This window comes from Battus philenor, unplaced genomic scaffold, assembly GCF_028537555.1.
Source record: "Battus philenor isolate CCGP_79_NKW_IND1 unplaced genomic scaffold, ilBatPhil1.0.hap1 SCAF_16, whole genome shotgun sequence".
NCBI classification, from domain to species: Eukaryota; Metazoa; Arthropoda; class Insecta; order Lepidoptera; family Papilionidae; genus Battus; species Battus philenor.
Window position 1 is genome coordinate 4,414,628 of NW_027181678.1, and position 18,410 is coordinate 4,433,037.

Genomic DNA, 18,410 nt, shown 5'->3' on the forward strand with positions numbered 1-18,410 from the left:
TAAGTAATTGTTCTGTCGCATTGTCATAAAAAAAAAAAAATTAATGTAACATATTTCAGAGTGATCACTTTATACAGGATGACTGGAAAGAATTGTAAAACCAATAAAGCTTTTTTTCGACATCCTTTTAAAGGTTTTATTCCGACAACCAATCATCTTATATAATTAACTACTGTCAGTCTTTCAAATAAAGAAGAAATAGATTAGGAGAAATTAAAAAATCGTTATAGTGTATTTATAAAAAAAAGTATTACCTATTCATAATATACTGTTAACACAACATTTATTGTTTGTGGTTTTCCACGGGCATTTGTAAACTGAAACCTACACATTTAAAAAAAATAATTATGGACAAAATCAAGAACAAAAGGAAGATCGACCAACCGACAAGAGCTTTATATAAAGGAATATTTTGAACGTGGGTAGTAATCTCCAGGGGAAAATGCTTTTAAAATGTTAACTTTTTTAAGCTATATTTAATTAAAAAAAACGTACAATTTCCTTCGTTTTGATAAGGTAAAATTGTTCATCGGGTCCTTGGCAGTTAGTTTAAAACAATAATAAAAGGGTCTGATTAACTTTCTTACCAACTTTGAATAATTTTATCAAACATTTCATTCATATTTTATTCAATATCGCTAAAAAATGTTTATTTTGCTATTTTTTTAAATAATCAACAAACGATTAGAAAGAAGTAATAAAAGGATTGAGTTAACGATGCTTTTACTAATTTCTTTCGTTCACATTATGAAAAACAACGCAAAAGAATAATAAGAAAGAAGAAATCTAAAAATTAGTCTTACACAATCGATTGCTAAGGCTAAAGATAGGATTAAGGAGATTTGTTGACAAACAAAATAACCATTATAGCCCGTCGTATTATCAAGTTGAACTGGCTGTAGGCTGGCAACAGAGCATGAAGAACCAATGGCTACTTGAGTCTTTAGGATCTAGAGAAGAGGATGGACTAAGAAACGCAATGTAGAAAGTCCATATATAAGGAGGACAAGCGTCTTACGCCGCTTCCAGTAGCAACTATTTATACACAAAAGCAGCGTAAAGCAATGCAAAGACAAATAGAACTTTGTAGCATTAGTTTACGGTATAGAAAATCTAACTGTTAGTAAGAAAAAGACTAATATATAACTACTTCCAACATAAATCAGTAGTTGTACCATTAAGTGCACCGTCCGCTAGCCCGCTGAAAAATACGCATGCGGCAAACAATGCAAATTACACAACTACCACCGTTAAATCACTCAACACGTGTTTCACCCCTCCACGGGTTATCCTCAGGAGTAATGGTACACCGATTCGTACCAAACACCGAGTACATAGCGGAAGTAGCTATACATTAGTCCTTTTCTTACTTAGGATGGACTTACACAAAATAACGCCTGAATCCATTAGAAATCTAACTGTAAATTCTCTTTAAAAAACAGAAGATCAAACTTAATTAATTCGGACCGTACAGTAATATTCATAATTAAATTATATGAAAATAACTTTTTCAAAGCAAACATCCCTTTTAGTTAAAATTGATTTCTGTTCATTACTTAAAAGTTGATCGAAACTTCGAGCAATAAGTAAAGGTAACATCAGGGTATGTACACAATAGGTTTGTGAGCTAGGTAATTGAAAGCAAACTTGTCTATAAAGTAATATACAAACTGAGCCTGTTAGTTCAACTGGCGTGTACAAAGTCCATATCGGTCTAGAGACCTGATTGATACTGTTCTATCGCCAATTATAAATTCTGATAAGCTAACATTCATTTACTGCAATTATCTTCTCTTCTTCTGATACTCTTCTATTCTGAAATCATTCTCTAGGTCAATCTAGAAGTGCGATGCTCTACAGCTTTTAGAAAAATACAATATTTCGTGACTAAAAAGTTAATGTTTTATTGATTTTAAATTTTAACACGATTGTCGTTTTTACATTACTTTTACATTTTCGTATAAGCCCTGTTATTGCTATTACTAGCTAGTTTTAACACAACAATTCTTTACAGATAATGAATCCAAAACTACTTTTAATACTCGTATATATTCATTAAATTTGTATTACAAAACTCTTTAGTTACATATAATATAATATTCTATCATAAGCCGCATAACTTGGATGTTAGTACCACTTTTGGCTGGTGAATGCCTTCCCTCAAAGCGATCATCACTAAGATTATTATGCCCACGTTTGAACTTATTAAACTAGTTTTAAAAAATAGCACGATAGTAGGCTTCATTATCAAAGGCTTGCCACAATCAATAGTAACCGTTGGTACACAACTTAAATGGTACTTGAGTAGAACAATTGGAGAAGATAGAAAATAAAAGAATAATATGAAATGTTACTGTTAAGACCAGTGGTTTTCCGGAAAATACTGACAATAGGAAAAAGTTTATTTACATTGGCCGAGACTTAACATCCTGAGTGACGTTACAAGTGGCTACTTGGATTTTTGCCAGGGAACATAAAGCTGTTGATTTAAGTAGATGCTTAGCTTTGCCCGTGCCATTAGAAACGTTTCGATTGGTTAAGTATCTCATATTTGATAAATCGCTGCCAGCACGGACGGTATTTCAATGGTAATGACTACAAAGTATATATGCCTTTGTAGATATTTTAGATCGATACTGTTGTAATCTTAAACTATATATAACAACTATCGCATCAAAAAATTAGTGCGCAACTAAATTCCCGCTGTTTATTAATATATAATTTTAAAAATAAATGTTCATAGATTTTTGTTAGTACAACTAAACTTAGACTAAACGTTAAAAAATAATTTTGTTGTAACTATATTGGAGAGTTGTCGGAAAGATGGGGAAAATTTTGGAGCGATGGGCAACAGTTAAAATTACATTTTTTATTTTTATACACTTAATTCAAATTTAATTTTGTTTATTTGTTTATCATCTTCGTTTCCGCTCATTGACGCTCACTGAAAGGCATAGGTCTGCGGTCTGCCCCAAAGACCGCCAAAATGTCCAGTCCGAAGAAGAATAATGTAAGTCAATGATCTCACCATACGAAAGTGTCAGGCTTTCGTCTCTCTCTTCTCTATTTTAATTAAAAAAAACTCTAACCCATTACCTCAATTTTTCTTTTCAAAATGGAACTTTTTATCACGGATGGTTTTTGAAAAAGATTTTTGATACAGAAATTGAAACAAAGTAAATAATTTATGCATAACATTTTAGTAGTAATAAAATACACAGAAAAATTTTACATAAAGGTGTATCTTAAAAATTATAGGAAAACTTAGGAGTTATAAAGAAGAAAGAAAAATAAACGCTACGAATATTAAAAATTCACGTTGAGTGTAGTCGTCCATCAGCCATTTGCAAGTTTTTACGAGCATCAGATTCATTACTTCGAGTACATTTGTTATTTTATGCCTTTTACTTTGTATTCACGGAGAATACTAATGTGTAAAGTTTTATTGTATTCATTTATACTGCGTTACTAGCGAATTATTTTCAAGTGAAGATTATTTCTAAACGTCATAAATTTTAGAGCTTTTTGATTGGCTGTCTAGTATGACTGCAGTCATTTTAAAAAGTGGAAGTAGGCGGAGCAAATCACTCGTGTAGTAGACGGTCGTTGGGGCCGAAAGGTGTGTGGCCAGTACTAATGACATAGTAAAGATTGCGGGAAGTTATCTTGTGAATTTTAGAGAGGACACTTTGCAGTGGACTTCAATCGACGGATGATGATGACTAAAATCTGATAATCTACGAATCATGTGTTACTGGTGATGACTTTAGAGCACTGAAAGTCTACGACCTATGTGTGTTACGGTGATGACTTACGACACTGTAACGTGGTCTCTCACTTCGACCCTCATTGACACGCACACAATTGTTTACCGAGGCATGAACCCTCGTGATTTCTCTATGAAACGAACAAGAATGAAAGGCAAAGAGGAATAAATGTATTCGATATACTGCGGTGTAGCAAGTTAAATTGGCAATGGACCGCTGAAGATTGAAGGTTCTGAAGTGGAGACTACAGAGAGGCAAGCGCGAGATAGTACGTCCACCCACAAGGTGGATAAACGACCATATTAAAGTCGCCTGCATGATCCTAATGAAAGTGTATGGGAAAGGCACAATTCCAATATTGGAAGTCGTAAGGCTGAAATTATGATTATCGTATTTTTTTTTTATTTACCCGGCAACTTGGCGGGTTTGTGACTTTATCTTACCGATGATTGACACATATGGAAGTCATAGCAATAAAGCCAAAAATGAAAGCCACCATAACGACTTATGAAAATATTGACATTTTTTTAAATCTTAAATAACTTTTCATTTTCATTTAGGGGGACCTGAAAGTAATGTCGTTTCTGTTGACATATTTTTTACAGAAAAACCGATTGATTTTTACTGTTTCGGCATTGAAAATTTATATACTAGATGGCATAAGGTTCTTGATAACGAAGGTTAATATATAGTTGATAAGGAATAAAAACTTTTTAGAAGCGTAGTTGATGAATTTAACTTAAGGAAACGATATTACTTTTCGGTCCCCTTAATATAACTGATTAAAAAAAAATTATTGTAAATATTCTGAATTCAGATCTTACAATACATTTGACCCAACATCCAAGGAAAATATTCTTAATAAATATTTCTTGTGATAATTTAAAATACTACATACAATTCAATAATACTTCTTAAATGGTTGTGTCGTAATATCAATTTATACAAAATTTTATAAGGTTTTCTTAGAGCAAATATTTATTTGAACCGATTAGTTATGTTACCAACGGTAATACAGTTATTTTTAAGTAAGAAACATAATTACTTAAGAAATTAATAATAACTTTAATATATTTCTTATCTAGCTAGAGTAAAGAAGAAAGCTTACAGAATAAATTTTGTTTGCTAATACCATAAAAGGAATGAAATTAAATCTTTGCGAGTAGATTAGACAACGAGAATCTTTGTACAGATTTTAATAAAAGAGGTTTGCAGATGATCTCTTATAAATCTAAAAGCTAATGTACAGAGTGTGTTTTCTTAGAAGATAATGTTATTTGAATATTACATGTACAGGGAAAAATAAGTAACAAGTACGCTTTTTTTTGGAAATATAACTTCCCAGTATTCCATGGATTCACGTTACGGGTGCTGGGTGTGTTATTTTCGGGAGAAAGGAGTCGGGAACGGTTCTCGGGGTTAAAGACCTGCGTATCAGTTTTAATGTAATGCAATAGCATTTTACTTCACTGACAAGACTCACTCTCATCACTAAATTAAATTTGAAACGATGCTACCGAAGCTGCTTTAGAAATACGTATCAGAAATAAGCTAATATTCGCCCTTGGCAGGCCAAAATCTTTTAGCAGACTATAAACACTTTCCTGTTACATCTCTCGCTCTAGATTTTTCATTTCTTCATTTCATAAAATACACCACAGTTTTAATATGGTGGGAATGCATTCCGATCGCGAAACACATTCTCGTTTTTCTGTTCTTTATGATAGAAGTATTTTCGTCGACAGCGAAATTAAGCATCTTTTCTAACAATTTAACTTTGATTCTCGTTTTCTGCGTGGAGAATAGTTTTATTTTATGACATTGACAATTCTTGTCATTAAAAAAGCTAGAGATAAAATAAAATGAATAATAAATAAAAAATAATATAAATATTTTGATACTACTTTCATTCTTAAAGCTTTTTGCTTTTTACGTACATAGAAAATGTTTAATTTATAAAATTTTATTTAAAATACGTTTTAAATAAATAACGAAACTAAAAAGGCAGAACAACACAGATAGATATTATTTACAAGGCTAGATAGATATTATTAACATAGAAATTCTCTCTGAAATTATTCCTAGTATTTTCGATGTCGAAATCATAGTACTTGTTCAACTTAGTTGTGTCAATAACTACAACAAATATCTTTTTCCGCGGAAACAATAAAAAATCTATTACTAATAAACGTTTAAATGTAGTTAAAAATAGGAAAAATTCCAGTAAAAGAGATATCAAAACCATTCTTCTCATTTGACGCTCACTACAAGGCAAGTTCCTCCTTCAAAGGCAGCCACGATGATCAATCTTGCGCTACCCGTCTAGACCCGACTTCCCGGAACTTTAACTATGTCATCGGTCATCAATATGGTGGCCTTCGTTGCCACCTGAGAATCTTTCGGCCCCAGCAGCTTCATTAATGTATCAATAATTTTCGTATAAATACTAAGCCGATTCATGACAATTTTGATTACCGAAAAACCTCGTATTTTTAGGTTACGAGTGTAGCAACTAACTAATCTCCTCACTAATCATATACAGAATATACAATAAAAAAGCGAATGTAACCTTAAAGCTTTATTAAAATAAACAATGTCATTTGTTCTGGGGCTACGACACTAGCTTTTAAAAAAGGAATAAAAATTACCAATTATTGCTGCCGGCGTACAAAATATATAAATAAAAAAGTAATCACAATTTTATTGATGTAATAGCTGGTCGTTTCCCAGTTTTTTGCGACACATCTGTGCTTTTGCCCATATCTATGCATAATGATTATAAACCTCGAGACAGTGACGTTAAAAGAGATAGAATTTTTTATTATTAAGGTAATACACAAAGTCATCTCTAAGCATTCCCCTCTCTATTCAACCAGAAGAAATTCTGTATTCATTCATCATCATCATCGTAATTCAGCCGATGTCATTCATTGCTGGATATATACTGCTGCCTCACCTATAGGTTTCCTATAGGTCCAGTTGGAAGTGGTCCAGACCTTAACCAGATATCTCCAACTTATGGGTGGACATCCTACGGTGCCTATCGATCCGTGGTCGCCCCTCCAGAATCTTAATCTGTTCTGCACAAAACTCTTATGTGGCCTCCCTGTTGCTATGTCGATTATTTTTTTTCGTCTATGGATCTCCTCATTCCAAATTCGATCTTTAAATTCTGCAAAAAAAATTATTATTAAATAAAATACTTGTTTATTCGAATCGCTTTCATTACGTATACGTTACGTTCCGTATTTTGTCTTTTAATTAGTAAATTTTAAAACGTACTATTTAAAAACAATTTTACACTAGTCACAAAAAGTCATCGAACAAATGATTAAAAAGTTTTACAAACAGCAAAACCAGTTCCGTATCGTTCCCTTTATGCATTCGTATTTCAAATTCAGTAGTTTAATTAGCGCGAAACCAATTCATTCTGTTTTAAGTTAGAAAACAGAACGATAATTTCGCAATTCAAAACAGAATTAATAACGCCTTTTGATATTTTATTTTATTATGTTAGCATCTGAGCAATATTATAAATAATAATTATTACCGAATAGTTGTAGTATATATATTATAATATTAACATAATACATGTTTTACAGGATTTCGCTTTTACACAGTAAAAATATTTACGAATATTGAAAAACTTATTAAACCTCTTTTTCAGTCTTTTAAGAATTCTTACATGTAATGAAGACTGCCAAAACTACTCGCCGCATTTTTTTTATTAGAAGTTCCATAATTTTTACATCAACGGAATATTATCACAAAATGGCAAAAAGTCATCAACCAAAATGCTGTAAGTAAATAGACTATGAAAAAACATGTCTCGAATGTTCATACAAAATGCGAAGAAACTTTTTTCACAACCTGATATATATATAATTCATGGACAGAAGCGAGCTCAGCATCAACATAAGCGGCGAGTACATTACCCACCATGGGTTTACCGATGATATAGTCATGAGGGCTGGGACTATGGAAGACCTGGGCACAAGGTCAAGACGAAGTTGGTGTTTAATGTCAATATCGTGTCTACTCAAGTCGTTGTGGCTACACCTGCCGGTAAACTCGGCACGGGCAAACGGCTGAAAAAAATAATGATATAGTTATAGGTAGATAATGTATATAGTTGCTTATTTCTATATACATAACATTATGGCAACTGAGATATTATATCTCAGCTTTATAATACATAATTTATTCCCGTTATATGATATACAAAATACATTTACCGAAATCCTTTTCTAGAATGTATCAGTAATTTTGAACGAGCAACTTTTTTCCAGTGCGATATTAAAAGATGCTGTAGTCATTATAAGGTTTATAAAGATTTAGTAAAAAGGCCTAGGCAAAAGTTGATAACAGGTTTTATTACAGAGTCCTCTTAATATTAAAGCTTTCCAAAATCGTCAACTGTTAAGCTAGAACTGCATCAAGAATAGTCAAGTGGAAGAACGATTAATTTTTTATTGGTATCATACCAATCAGGAAATAAAATAATAGTTCCTGAAAGTGATGAAAGCAAATAAAGTAATTGCATATATAGTTTCTTTAATTTTTTTACGTATGTTTATTCTTTACCTACAATAAACTCAATAATTAGGTTTTGATAACATGTTTTACTTAAAAAAATTACTGAATGCAGTGGAAGCCTTACAGCGGTAGTGCAGCAGTAGAGGACTAAGACGCAGATCGCATGATGGTAGATTGCGGGTTCCATTCCGGAATGTAAACTTGTATAGTTCATGCTTTGTGCATCAATTTTATAGAATTGACACTGCTCTAAAATTTTCAGAGGATGGGCAACAACACCCTTTGCGCACCATAATACCAAACTGCGATCGCTTACCGTTTGTCGGCTGAAAAGAGCAATAGCAGAATTAAATACACGTTTGAGGTTTATTTTGTTTTCTACGTATTATATAACAAAATCGGAGACTTTGTTTTACAAGATTTTGTCGAGATCCAATCATCGTTGTTAATAGATGGATATGTTCATTCTCATGCAGAAGGTATACAGAGTTTTCGATTATAGACATATAAGTTTTAAAAGAGTGAATATGTAGCTCATTTCCCAGCTAGAAGCTTTAAAGCTTTCACATCTATTTTAATTACCCTGTATAAAGTAATTACTTTAAAATATAATAAAGTTGAGGTTAACAATAAGATTAATTAATTTATTTTATTGGAATGTGACAAGACAATAACTTCTGGAAGTACAAAGTGTACAGGGACAGACAGTAAACATAAATTGATTTCCATATTTAACTATCCGAGTTTTGGGAACGCTCTTCCTTATTATATAGTAAGGAAAAGCGTTCAATAGTGTAGTATAGTAATAAAAGTAGTATAATAATAGTTCGTTCAATAATGTAGTATAATAATAGTGATATATTATCACTACGTTTTTGATTATTTTTAAAACATTATTTTTAGATAGGTACACCATACATTAGTTGATAGCTAATGATATATGTAAACATTCTCCCTTTTAGCCTTTACACCTATAACCAATCAAAAACCGGGAAAGCCAGTCTTAGTGTAGGTTTCAGGCAATTTCACGGACCACCAACCAGTTTTGCAAGCTTTTTGATCTATGAACTTCGTTCATTGGACACTGTTTGGAAAAGATGTTTCACAAAATTTGTGACAGTAATTTAATGCATTTCTGTATTCATTTTTCTGCCATTTTAAAAAAAATACCTGGGATTAAAAAAACAAATTAAAAAAGAGGTGATTCGTTGTTAGAACGAAAATAATCGACATTGACTAAATAAATGGGTAAATATAAATATATATAATGGAAAAATAACTTTCCTATTGGAAGTCAAGGAGTTACCTATGTGTTTAGCAGTGGACATCATTTGGTTGCTCGGTTTTTCAATACTATATATATACTATATACACCTTCTTCATTGTTGCTCTTCTCCGTTGTAATTTTTTTCTCCCATATTACTGTTACTTTTTTACTGTAACTCTCCTTAAGATTATTTTTTTTTATCCAAAAAAAATAATTACAAATCTTTCAAATGCCCATCTCAACTATATCTAATGTCAAATTATGTTTTTCTTTGTAAACCTTCTCCATGTTATGTATACTTTTCTTCATGTAACTTGCGTGCGTAGTTCTGTTTAACGACATTTGTAGAGCTAGCAGTTTCGCTTCGTCGTGGTATTTGTCTTGATTCGCACCTTCTGAACTTTAAACACTACTTAAAATCTAACAGAGCGAGACCGACTCTGTTTTCTTTCTTCTACAATTGAATTTTAATTTTATTTATTCATAGAATGGTACACGAATTTATTTATATTTAAATATAGTTTGAAAATTTAATTTGGCCCGTAACTACATCAATGCAACACAAATAACAAGACGTAATTCCAAAAATCGTCAATTCCATATTTAAAAATAAATTATTTTAGTTATATAAATACAATATTCGAAATTCGAATTTATTTATTTTTTGTGGTCAGTATTTATAATTCATAAGTTTTCGACATGTAAGAACTTATGACCAGAGGAGATAAATTGATGTAGCTTTCTCAATATTGGAACAGACGATAGATAGATAGATGTGACCTTCCTTAACCTGCTACGTGTTTCTTTACAAATTATAAAATTTTTCAAAGGTGTTAATTAACAGAAAGTGTGCGCCAGTCTGAGATAAAACATATAGTCGTAAATCATAGACTACAATCTAGCTTGCTTTGTTATATCTTTAAATAGTTTGCTTTTATTTAAACTTGAAATCTATATACACTTTGCCTATCTCGTCAATTTATATTAAAAAATACCTATCAAATATTACTAGCTACTGGTCTCTATATAAAGCGGTTAAAAGGCACTGACCCGAATAATTGAGACCAGGTTCGCAGAGCCAAAGCAGCTTTTATCTTGCAGAATAGCTATTTTATCTCGAAACTGATGTGAGTGACGTCATACTCATACTTATACTTATACTTTCATTTACATGGAAATAAATGGTTATTTATTTCGTATGAACAAAACAAAAGTTTGGAAAAAGCATTATCTGCATATAGACTGTGTTAGTACTGTTTTTTTATGTTTTGAATCTATAACAGCCAAAGCAATTGTGCCATTATTGTCTATCCTGTAGAGGTTGCCTTACTTTCACTTAACCCTTTCACGACCACGGTGACGCCGGTGTCCCAAGCAAAAATCATGGATTAATTAAATATTTACGTAACAATTGTAAATTATTTTTTTGTTTTAACATTTCGGAAAGTACCTTTTTATTATTTTTTACTGGAAATACATGATAACCAACACCGTTTATTTTCTATCGTCACCGGAACGTTAGAGTTCTTTTGGCGCGAATGATCTGCTGTTTAGAATAAATAATTAATATTGTAAAAGCGCTTTTCAAGTTTTTACAGTGTCAAATTATCATTACCTGGTAAGTAAATTGTTATTCTAAATATTCAGTAGTAATGTATTTATGTTGTATTCTGTGATAAATCGTTATAAAGATTATGGGACACGGATGTCCCTGTCGGCATAAAGGGATACTTTTTATACCGAATTTCTTAACTTTTGGCCTGGTGATATACCAAAATGCTATCATTTTCTTATTCATATTCTTCGCAGAATATGTTTCGTAAGGGACGTGAAGTTTTTGAACTTCGAAAAAATAAAATTCTTCAAATTTTTGTGGGTGACAATAGCGATGTGGAAGATGACTTAGTGCTTGATGACGAAGACCAAAGACTTCTAGTACAGGATGATGACCAAGGGGTATTTGATGTCGAGGTTGAAGAAACGACGACTCTTCAACGGCAAGAATCACCTGAACCTTCAACATCTCAAAAAAACAATCCATCTAATCATTAACCAATCATCTAACAACAGGAATTGTTTCGCCGAGTACCACAAATAACTTGCCCTATTATATTTATATTATTCATAAACAAGTAAAAAAGGACAATAAGTAACAAATGTACATTATTTACAACAAAACAGACTTACCAACAAGTAAACCAAAATTTTGATGTTTAAGTAGAAAGTAACCCTTAGCGACCATAGGGACATATTTGTCCCATAAATTTCCAAAAAAAATGTAAAACTTTTTTGAATTTTTAGTATAAATTATGTTTTTAGGATGCCTATTAATTCATTACATCTAGCTAAATTGATTAAATAAGGTACCGTAACCTTATGGTCCTGAAAGGGTTAAAGTGGGTTTTACAAAATACGAGAATCCGCAGTGTTTTTCTCCAGCACTAAATATACTAAAAGATTTATTTTCATTTTCCCATTTATAACGGCCCCGTTCCTGCAACGTAAAACAACACTGTAAAAATAAAACGTCTTTCAAAGGAACGAAGGTTGTATTCGTTATATTCCATTATATTTATATTTCATAAAGGCACAATAATAAATATCGGTGTTAAAAACCTTAATTTTTTTATATGTTATATAATGAGAGTTTAGCGATCGCTCAGAAAGACAACCCCGTACTTCCCCTACTAACTCATTCCCGCATATTACGAACTCTACCCAATTTAAACACTACGTATCAGAGTATAGTTTTGGTCTAGTACCTTAGTTTAAAGTTACCTTTAGATTGTCTTCCTGGTGTTTTATTTATAAAATTCCACTTCCAGAGACAACAGGACACAAATAAAAGTCAATATTTCATAACTAATGTAATCGATAATAACATATTACATAAAAATTTATTTTTGAAAATTTAATAAAAATTAAAAAATGGAGAAATAACTCGATAAACATTTTTTTAAGTAACACACTAATAAATTACAAAACTACAGGGTATATTAAATCCACTACTTCTATAACTTGCACAAATACATAATTTTATTGCTTAACGTTCACTTAAATAAGAATAATACTCTTTTTAAAATTTATAATTAAAAAAATACATCAAACCTGTGTGCAAAAGTTAACGCTTAAATACACGAAAATTCAAAATGTGAGTATTTAATATAATATTTAAAAGCGCTCTACTCACTAGCAATTACAAATTACTACGTATCTATAATAATATTCATATTTATTTTCGGACATTTTTGGACATCCATAAAAAGTAATAAAAAGTCTTTTTTTAATTTTAGTATGCAATAAAAAAACTTTAAACTTTTCTGACTACATCGAAAATGATTTATGTAATCAATTAAACAAAATACTGAATGTTTAATATTCCAAAATTTAGTTTCAAGTAAACCGGATCGATCGATCTTGAAACATGAAAGAATAAATACACGAATACTTTATGGTTTAAAGTTATTCATAAATTTATTAATGAATATTATTTTTCTCACACAAAATGTAAAAAAATAGTTTGAAAAAATACAATGTCCTATAACTATTCATACTTAGTGATAAAAATCGTAATAATATATATAATAGTCTAACAATATAATAATTTTGAACTTTAAAAATAAATCGGTAATTGAAAATAAAGACATTTAGTTTGTTATTCTCTATTTACATCACACTGCATCTCTCTCTAATTAAAATTCTATGACCACATAGAATATTTAAATGTTTTAAACTAAACATATTTTCATAAGAAACTTGGCCTGTATATTAATTGGAGGCATGACTTTCTTGAAATTTACACCAAAATTTAATATTAGGTTGGTGAAAAAGGCATTTCACAAAGAAAACCATTATTAATTTTAAGACAGCGTCAATTAAACATCAAAGGTGTATTAAAAATACCTTTTTTTATCAGAAGATGTAAAATTTTGTACAGGAACGCCACGATGGCAAAAAGTCATCGAACCAAATGGCATCTATGTACTATAGTTATCTATAAACTTTGAAACAACTTGTCTTTATTGTTTACATTAAATGCGAAGGAACCTTTTATCTGAACCCATTAAATATGGGGCATCATTGTTGTATGGCAAAAGCTCACATCCAAGTATACTCAATTTATATTAATTAACCAGAAGTGGTAACTTTAATTTTTTTATTTACACATATTTATAATTATAATTTAAAAAAGTTGTCATGTTATTTCATAATAATATTTAAATTTTTAAGACAATAATTTTAAACTGTGTTTAGAAAGTAAAAAAATTATGATACGTTAATTATTCTTACATCTAAATCTTAGGATATAACATTAATTTGATATTATGTTGAGGAGTTACATAAAATCTATCACACTCATATTTGATTTAGTCATAAGATATTGCTTGAATAATAATAAATGTATAGTTCTCTATCTCTACTCTACCCACTTAACATTAAGAACGCTCTAAGAGAAAATTCATAAGACTTAAGTTTAATTTTGGAGTCGTTTTGGTTAAGAATTACATAGGTGTTTTTTAAATCATTGCTTATAATTCACTTAAATCTAACACTAAAATAAAATATACATTTGTTACAAAATATAATAATAAATGTCTATTTTAAGAAAACGTCATTATAGGAAAACTCAATTTGATTTAAATTTTTATCAAATTGGGCTCTTCTACGTGCATTCTTTTTTACTGTAAAAATCCAAATAATAAGCTAAGATAATAAATATATGTTTTTTGATTTATATTATATTTAATAACATTTTTTTAATAATTTATAGAATTCAAATCTAAATAAATACTTTTGCATATATTTCTTGACATTAAATGTTCAAGTAAAAAAACTTTTTAGAAAACTTTTCAACGGCCTCTGTTACATTATTGTTTACATAGCTAAAATAGCCATTTTAATTAGAGTAAGTTAAATATTATAAATGTCTTTTATTTATATAAGAAACGGAAATCAAAATGTGTCGGTAACAAATCGTGGAACTGTCTGACCAAATAAGTAAGGCTACCTCTACTGTTTCAAAAAGGTAATTTAACACGAAGCATTTGTAACATACTTAAAAATGTATAACCTCTTAGGATTGCTTATTATATTCGTTAGGAATAAAGATATAAAATCTCACTTTGCAATTTGTTTCAAGGACAAAGACCAAGGTCGGTGGCAGTGTCACTAAAGGAATTCTAATAATTAATTTGTGCATTAAACATCTAACGATAAATTTAAGTCCAGTATATCTAGAAGTAATTAAAATTCATAAGCGTATTGAAAAATTCATTCGTAGTAAACTTTTAGTAGCAAATCGTTTACCGTCTATAAAAAATATAAGATCCAAAAATATTCGGACACTCTTCAAACATCCTGTATTTGAAAATTGGGAACGTCTTTAGCGTCGTACCTGTAATAAATTAATATTAATCAATGAACTTTCTCTTTATTGACTGTAATTAAGGAATTATTAATTATCTTTTAAAACCTCAGACCAATTTAAACTTTTCTTTAATAAGATTTATATCGTCATTGAGTTTATTGAATACCTCGTCGATCATACTTTGAATAATGTTTTAATTTTATTCTAGAATGTATTGGTTTTATTAATAAGTACTATTATTTTTAAATAAATTACTTAAATCGCAATTTTGTTGAAGTGTATTAGTCACTAAACACTCTAAATAGTAAAACGTTTTTTATACTTGAATTAAAAAAAAAAACATTTTTAAATAAATAGGATTATGTGAATAAATCAAGTAAAAACTAGTACATACGTTCTTACCCATGACATCAACTGTTAGAACTGACTCTGCGACGAATTTCCATCAAAAGACTCTTCGTTAATAAGTCGCAACTTGACTGATTCCCTTCTTAAGTTGTAACTTGTAGAGATATGACAGTGTTTTACGTCTACCGTGAGCAGATCTTCGTTCAACTCAACTCCACTCTTCTCCACGTCTGCAGCCGCACTAGGCTTCCTCTTATGCCTGAATGATGCGGCTCGATTCGAGCTAGACAAATAGCTGTCAGTAGTAGTATTACCATTTAAGGTTTTTTCGGTAGGACCAACTCCAAGCTGTTCCATTTGAATGTTCCCTCTAAACTGAGCAGATGTATCGATGCAAGGTATCAGTTGCTTGAACTCTTTACGGAAGTTCTCGTTCATCCAAGCGTAAATAAACGGATTGTAGCAGGTGGATGACATTGCGATCACGTGACCAATGAAAAATATAAGAAAATAATATTTCAGATGTATCGCATGCGTGTAGTAATCATTGCAAAGATTAATCATATTCAACGGAAGCCATGAAAGGCCAAAAATCGTCACCATAGCAATCAACATCTGATTTGTTCTACGTTTCCTGTTCTTATCGAATTCCTCTTTCCGTGAGTTCTTACTGACAGCTTTCGCCTTTGCTCTATCGTTTAATTTGAAACTCACGCACGTATAACAGAAGGCAATCACTATGAATGGCAGCACAAATTGCAGTACCGAGGTAACCGAACCAAAGACACGTCTCAACTTCTCAGTCGGCCAAGTTTCTTCACAAAACCTTCCAATATCCAAATCATAATACGTCATGTATATAGCGTAAGGCATTGTAACAGTAATAGCAAAGGTCCATATCATAATAATTACAGTCATACAGGTCTCAACTTTCATTCTAGGTCTAAATGGATAAATGATTACAAAAAATCTGTCGATTGCAATAGACATCAATGTCAATGTGGATATGTATACGCTGCACCCTTGTGCAAAAGGCATTACGTGGCATAAAAGGGACCCCCAATTCCATGAACCTCTGAAAGAGTAAAGGGGAGTGAAAGGAACCGCGAATATACAGAGTAAAATGTCTGATAAAGCCAAATTAGTGATGAATAGATTTGTGACCGTCTGCATCGCTTTGTTCCTTATAACAACAAAACAAACTAAGAGATTTCCCAAAAGGCCCAGGACGAAAATGATAGTATATACAACACAGAATACGCCTTGTATCCATTTGTTGTCTATAATGTTCTCGTAGCTGTTTACATCCAGTGCGGAGGAAATATTTTGTGACGTCGCGTTATTAAGTTGTTCCGTGCTGTTTCTCGCAGTAAAACTTAAAATGGTGTCGTTCATCGTTCTCAATTGAGGCGTATGCCCGAGTCGTAATAGCGAACAATAACTTCTTAGACTGTCAGTTTTACGAGCTCCGACGGTGAGATTTAATGACGAGCCTGTAACAAATATAAATAACAATGTAACGGCGTCATTATGTGATTTTACAAAATCATTTCCAAATTAATTGCAATTGCTGCGATTTGTTTCCGTTTTCTCTTTGCTATTTTTTTTTAATCTACAATAGTAGATAAACAATTTATTTAATGACCACTTAAATTTTCGCATAAATAAAAGTATTTTCATCATAATATATTAATAATATTACATTTTTTATTGTGTAGTAGTTTGTTTATAATATTATTTCTCTCTCTCTCTCTTTTAACTTTGACACGAAAACCTATACCTACGTCATTACATATATACTACAATAATTAATAAAAACATGTATTTATGATTTTTATATTCAATTTTTTATTGTATCGGGAAGCATGAAGCCATCTTCTCTATCACGAGCTGCCGTCCTTGATTTAGTCGTCGTTAATAGTCGTTATATTTTTTCTAAAATATCCAAAATTTTGTAAAAAAAAATGTGTAAATATTTTAAAAAAGGTAACTGCGAGCTGCTGTCGACTTGAGCACCAATGATTAATGGAATTCGACCCTGCAAGGACTTAAGGTCAGCCCTATAACAATTATTAATAGGTTTAAAAATATCTTGAATTAACTATGATACGAGTATATGGACGTCCAAAATGTCAGTCCTGAAGGTTGGTGCTACAAAATAAATACAAACAATAAACCGCAATGTAATCTGTTAAAAATTAGTTTTATTTTACTATAGCTTATCGCGGATCGCAGACCCATCAAATAAATACTTTAAATGAATTTGCAAGGAAATAAATTGACATGTTTTAGCACAAACTGTAATTTAAACATGCATCAATTTACCCAAGCCTCGCCTTTTACGACCCATATCATATGTCAAAGACGATAAATATATTTAAACAGTTCCTATCATTATAAAGCACACAATGTTTGACTTTATGAGATGTTTTTGTCGAACAAAAATATGAAACAGCAATAATAAAATTTATTTAAGAGTCATCGAGTCCATAGAATATAAATAAGTTAGTAACTTCTTTTAAATACTAATAGTAACGTATGTTCTTGGTGTTCCAAATTTGAAACTACTTCTTATTTTAATTTAATTTTACTACTAATTCTGCGGTCGGTCATCTTTAGAATGGAAATAAACCGTTACAGTTTTGGCCCATAGACGCCCACTGCAAGGCATAAGCCTCCCCCCAAAGATAAATATGGGGGGATGTACCATAACCATCACAGCAGTCAGAAGACGCTGCTGCCCAGCCTAATGCAAAAGGAGTAAATTATATAACATTGTATCCCGAGAATAGAAACCACAACCTTAGGAAGGTTAACATAAACAGACTGTTGAGTACAATAAGTCAATAATTAAAAATTTCAATAAAATACATTTTAAAGACGGGAGTTAATTATATTTATGCTGCAGTATTCTAAAATCGAACACTGTACTTAATAACTCTTTAATTTCAGGATAAACTTCCAAATATGTCATATAACGGTTTTTGAAAAAGCGTTGCCATTATGAAATGAGAGGCGCTGGTATACTAAGAAAAGATTAATATCAACAACTATCTGCCGAACATGCCAAAAAATATAATTAGGTAACTTTTATATTAGATTGTATGCTTGACCTTTGAATGAA

The 18,410-nt window shown here is 31.0% G+C and overlaps 1 protein-coding gene across 1 annotated transcript; it reads right to left on the bottom strand.

Moving 5' to 3' along the window:
- Window positions 1-15,355: 15,355 nt before the first annotated feature.
- LOC137919314 (prolactin-releasing peptide receptor-like) lies at window positions 15,356-16,681 on the bottom strand. The gene has a single exon (XM_068762357.1). The coding sequence runs from the start codon at window positions 16,679-16,681 to the stop codon at window positions 15,356-15,358; it is 1,326 nt and encodes a 441-aa protein (XP_068618458.1).
- Window positions 16,682-18,410: the final 1,729 nt, after the last annotated feature.

What these genes read in the sequence shown, in the direction of transcription:
- LOC137919314 (XM_068762357.1), bottom strand. Translation starts at nt 16,681, where the DNA reads ATGAACGACACCATTTTAAGTTTTACTGCGAGAAACAGCACGGAACAA.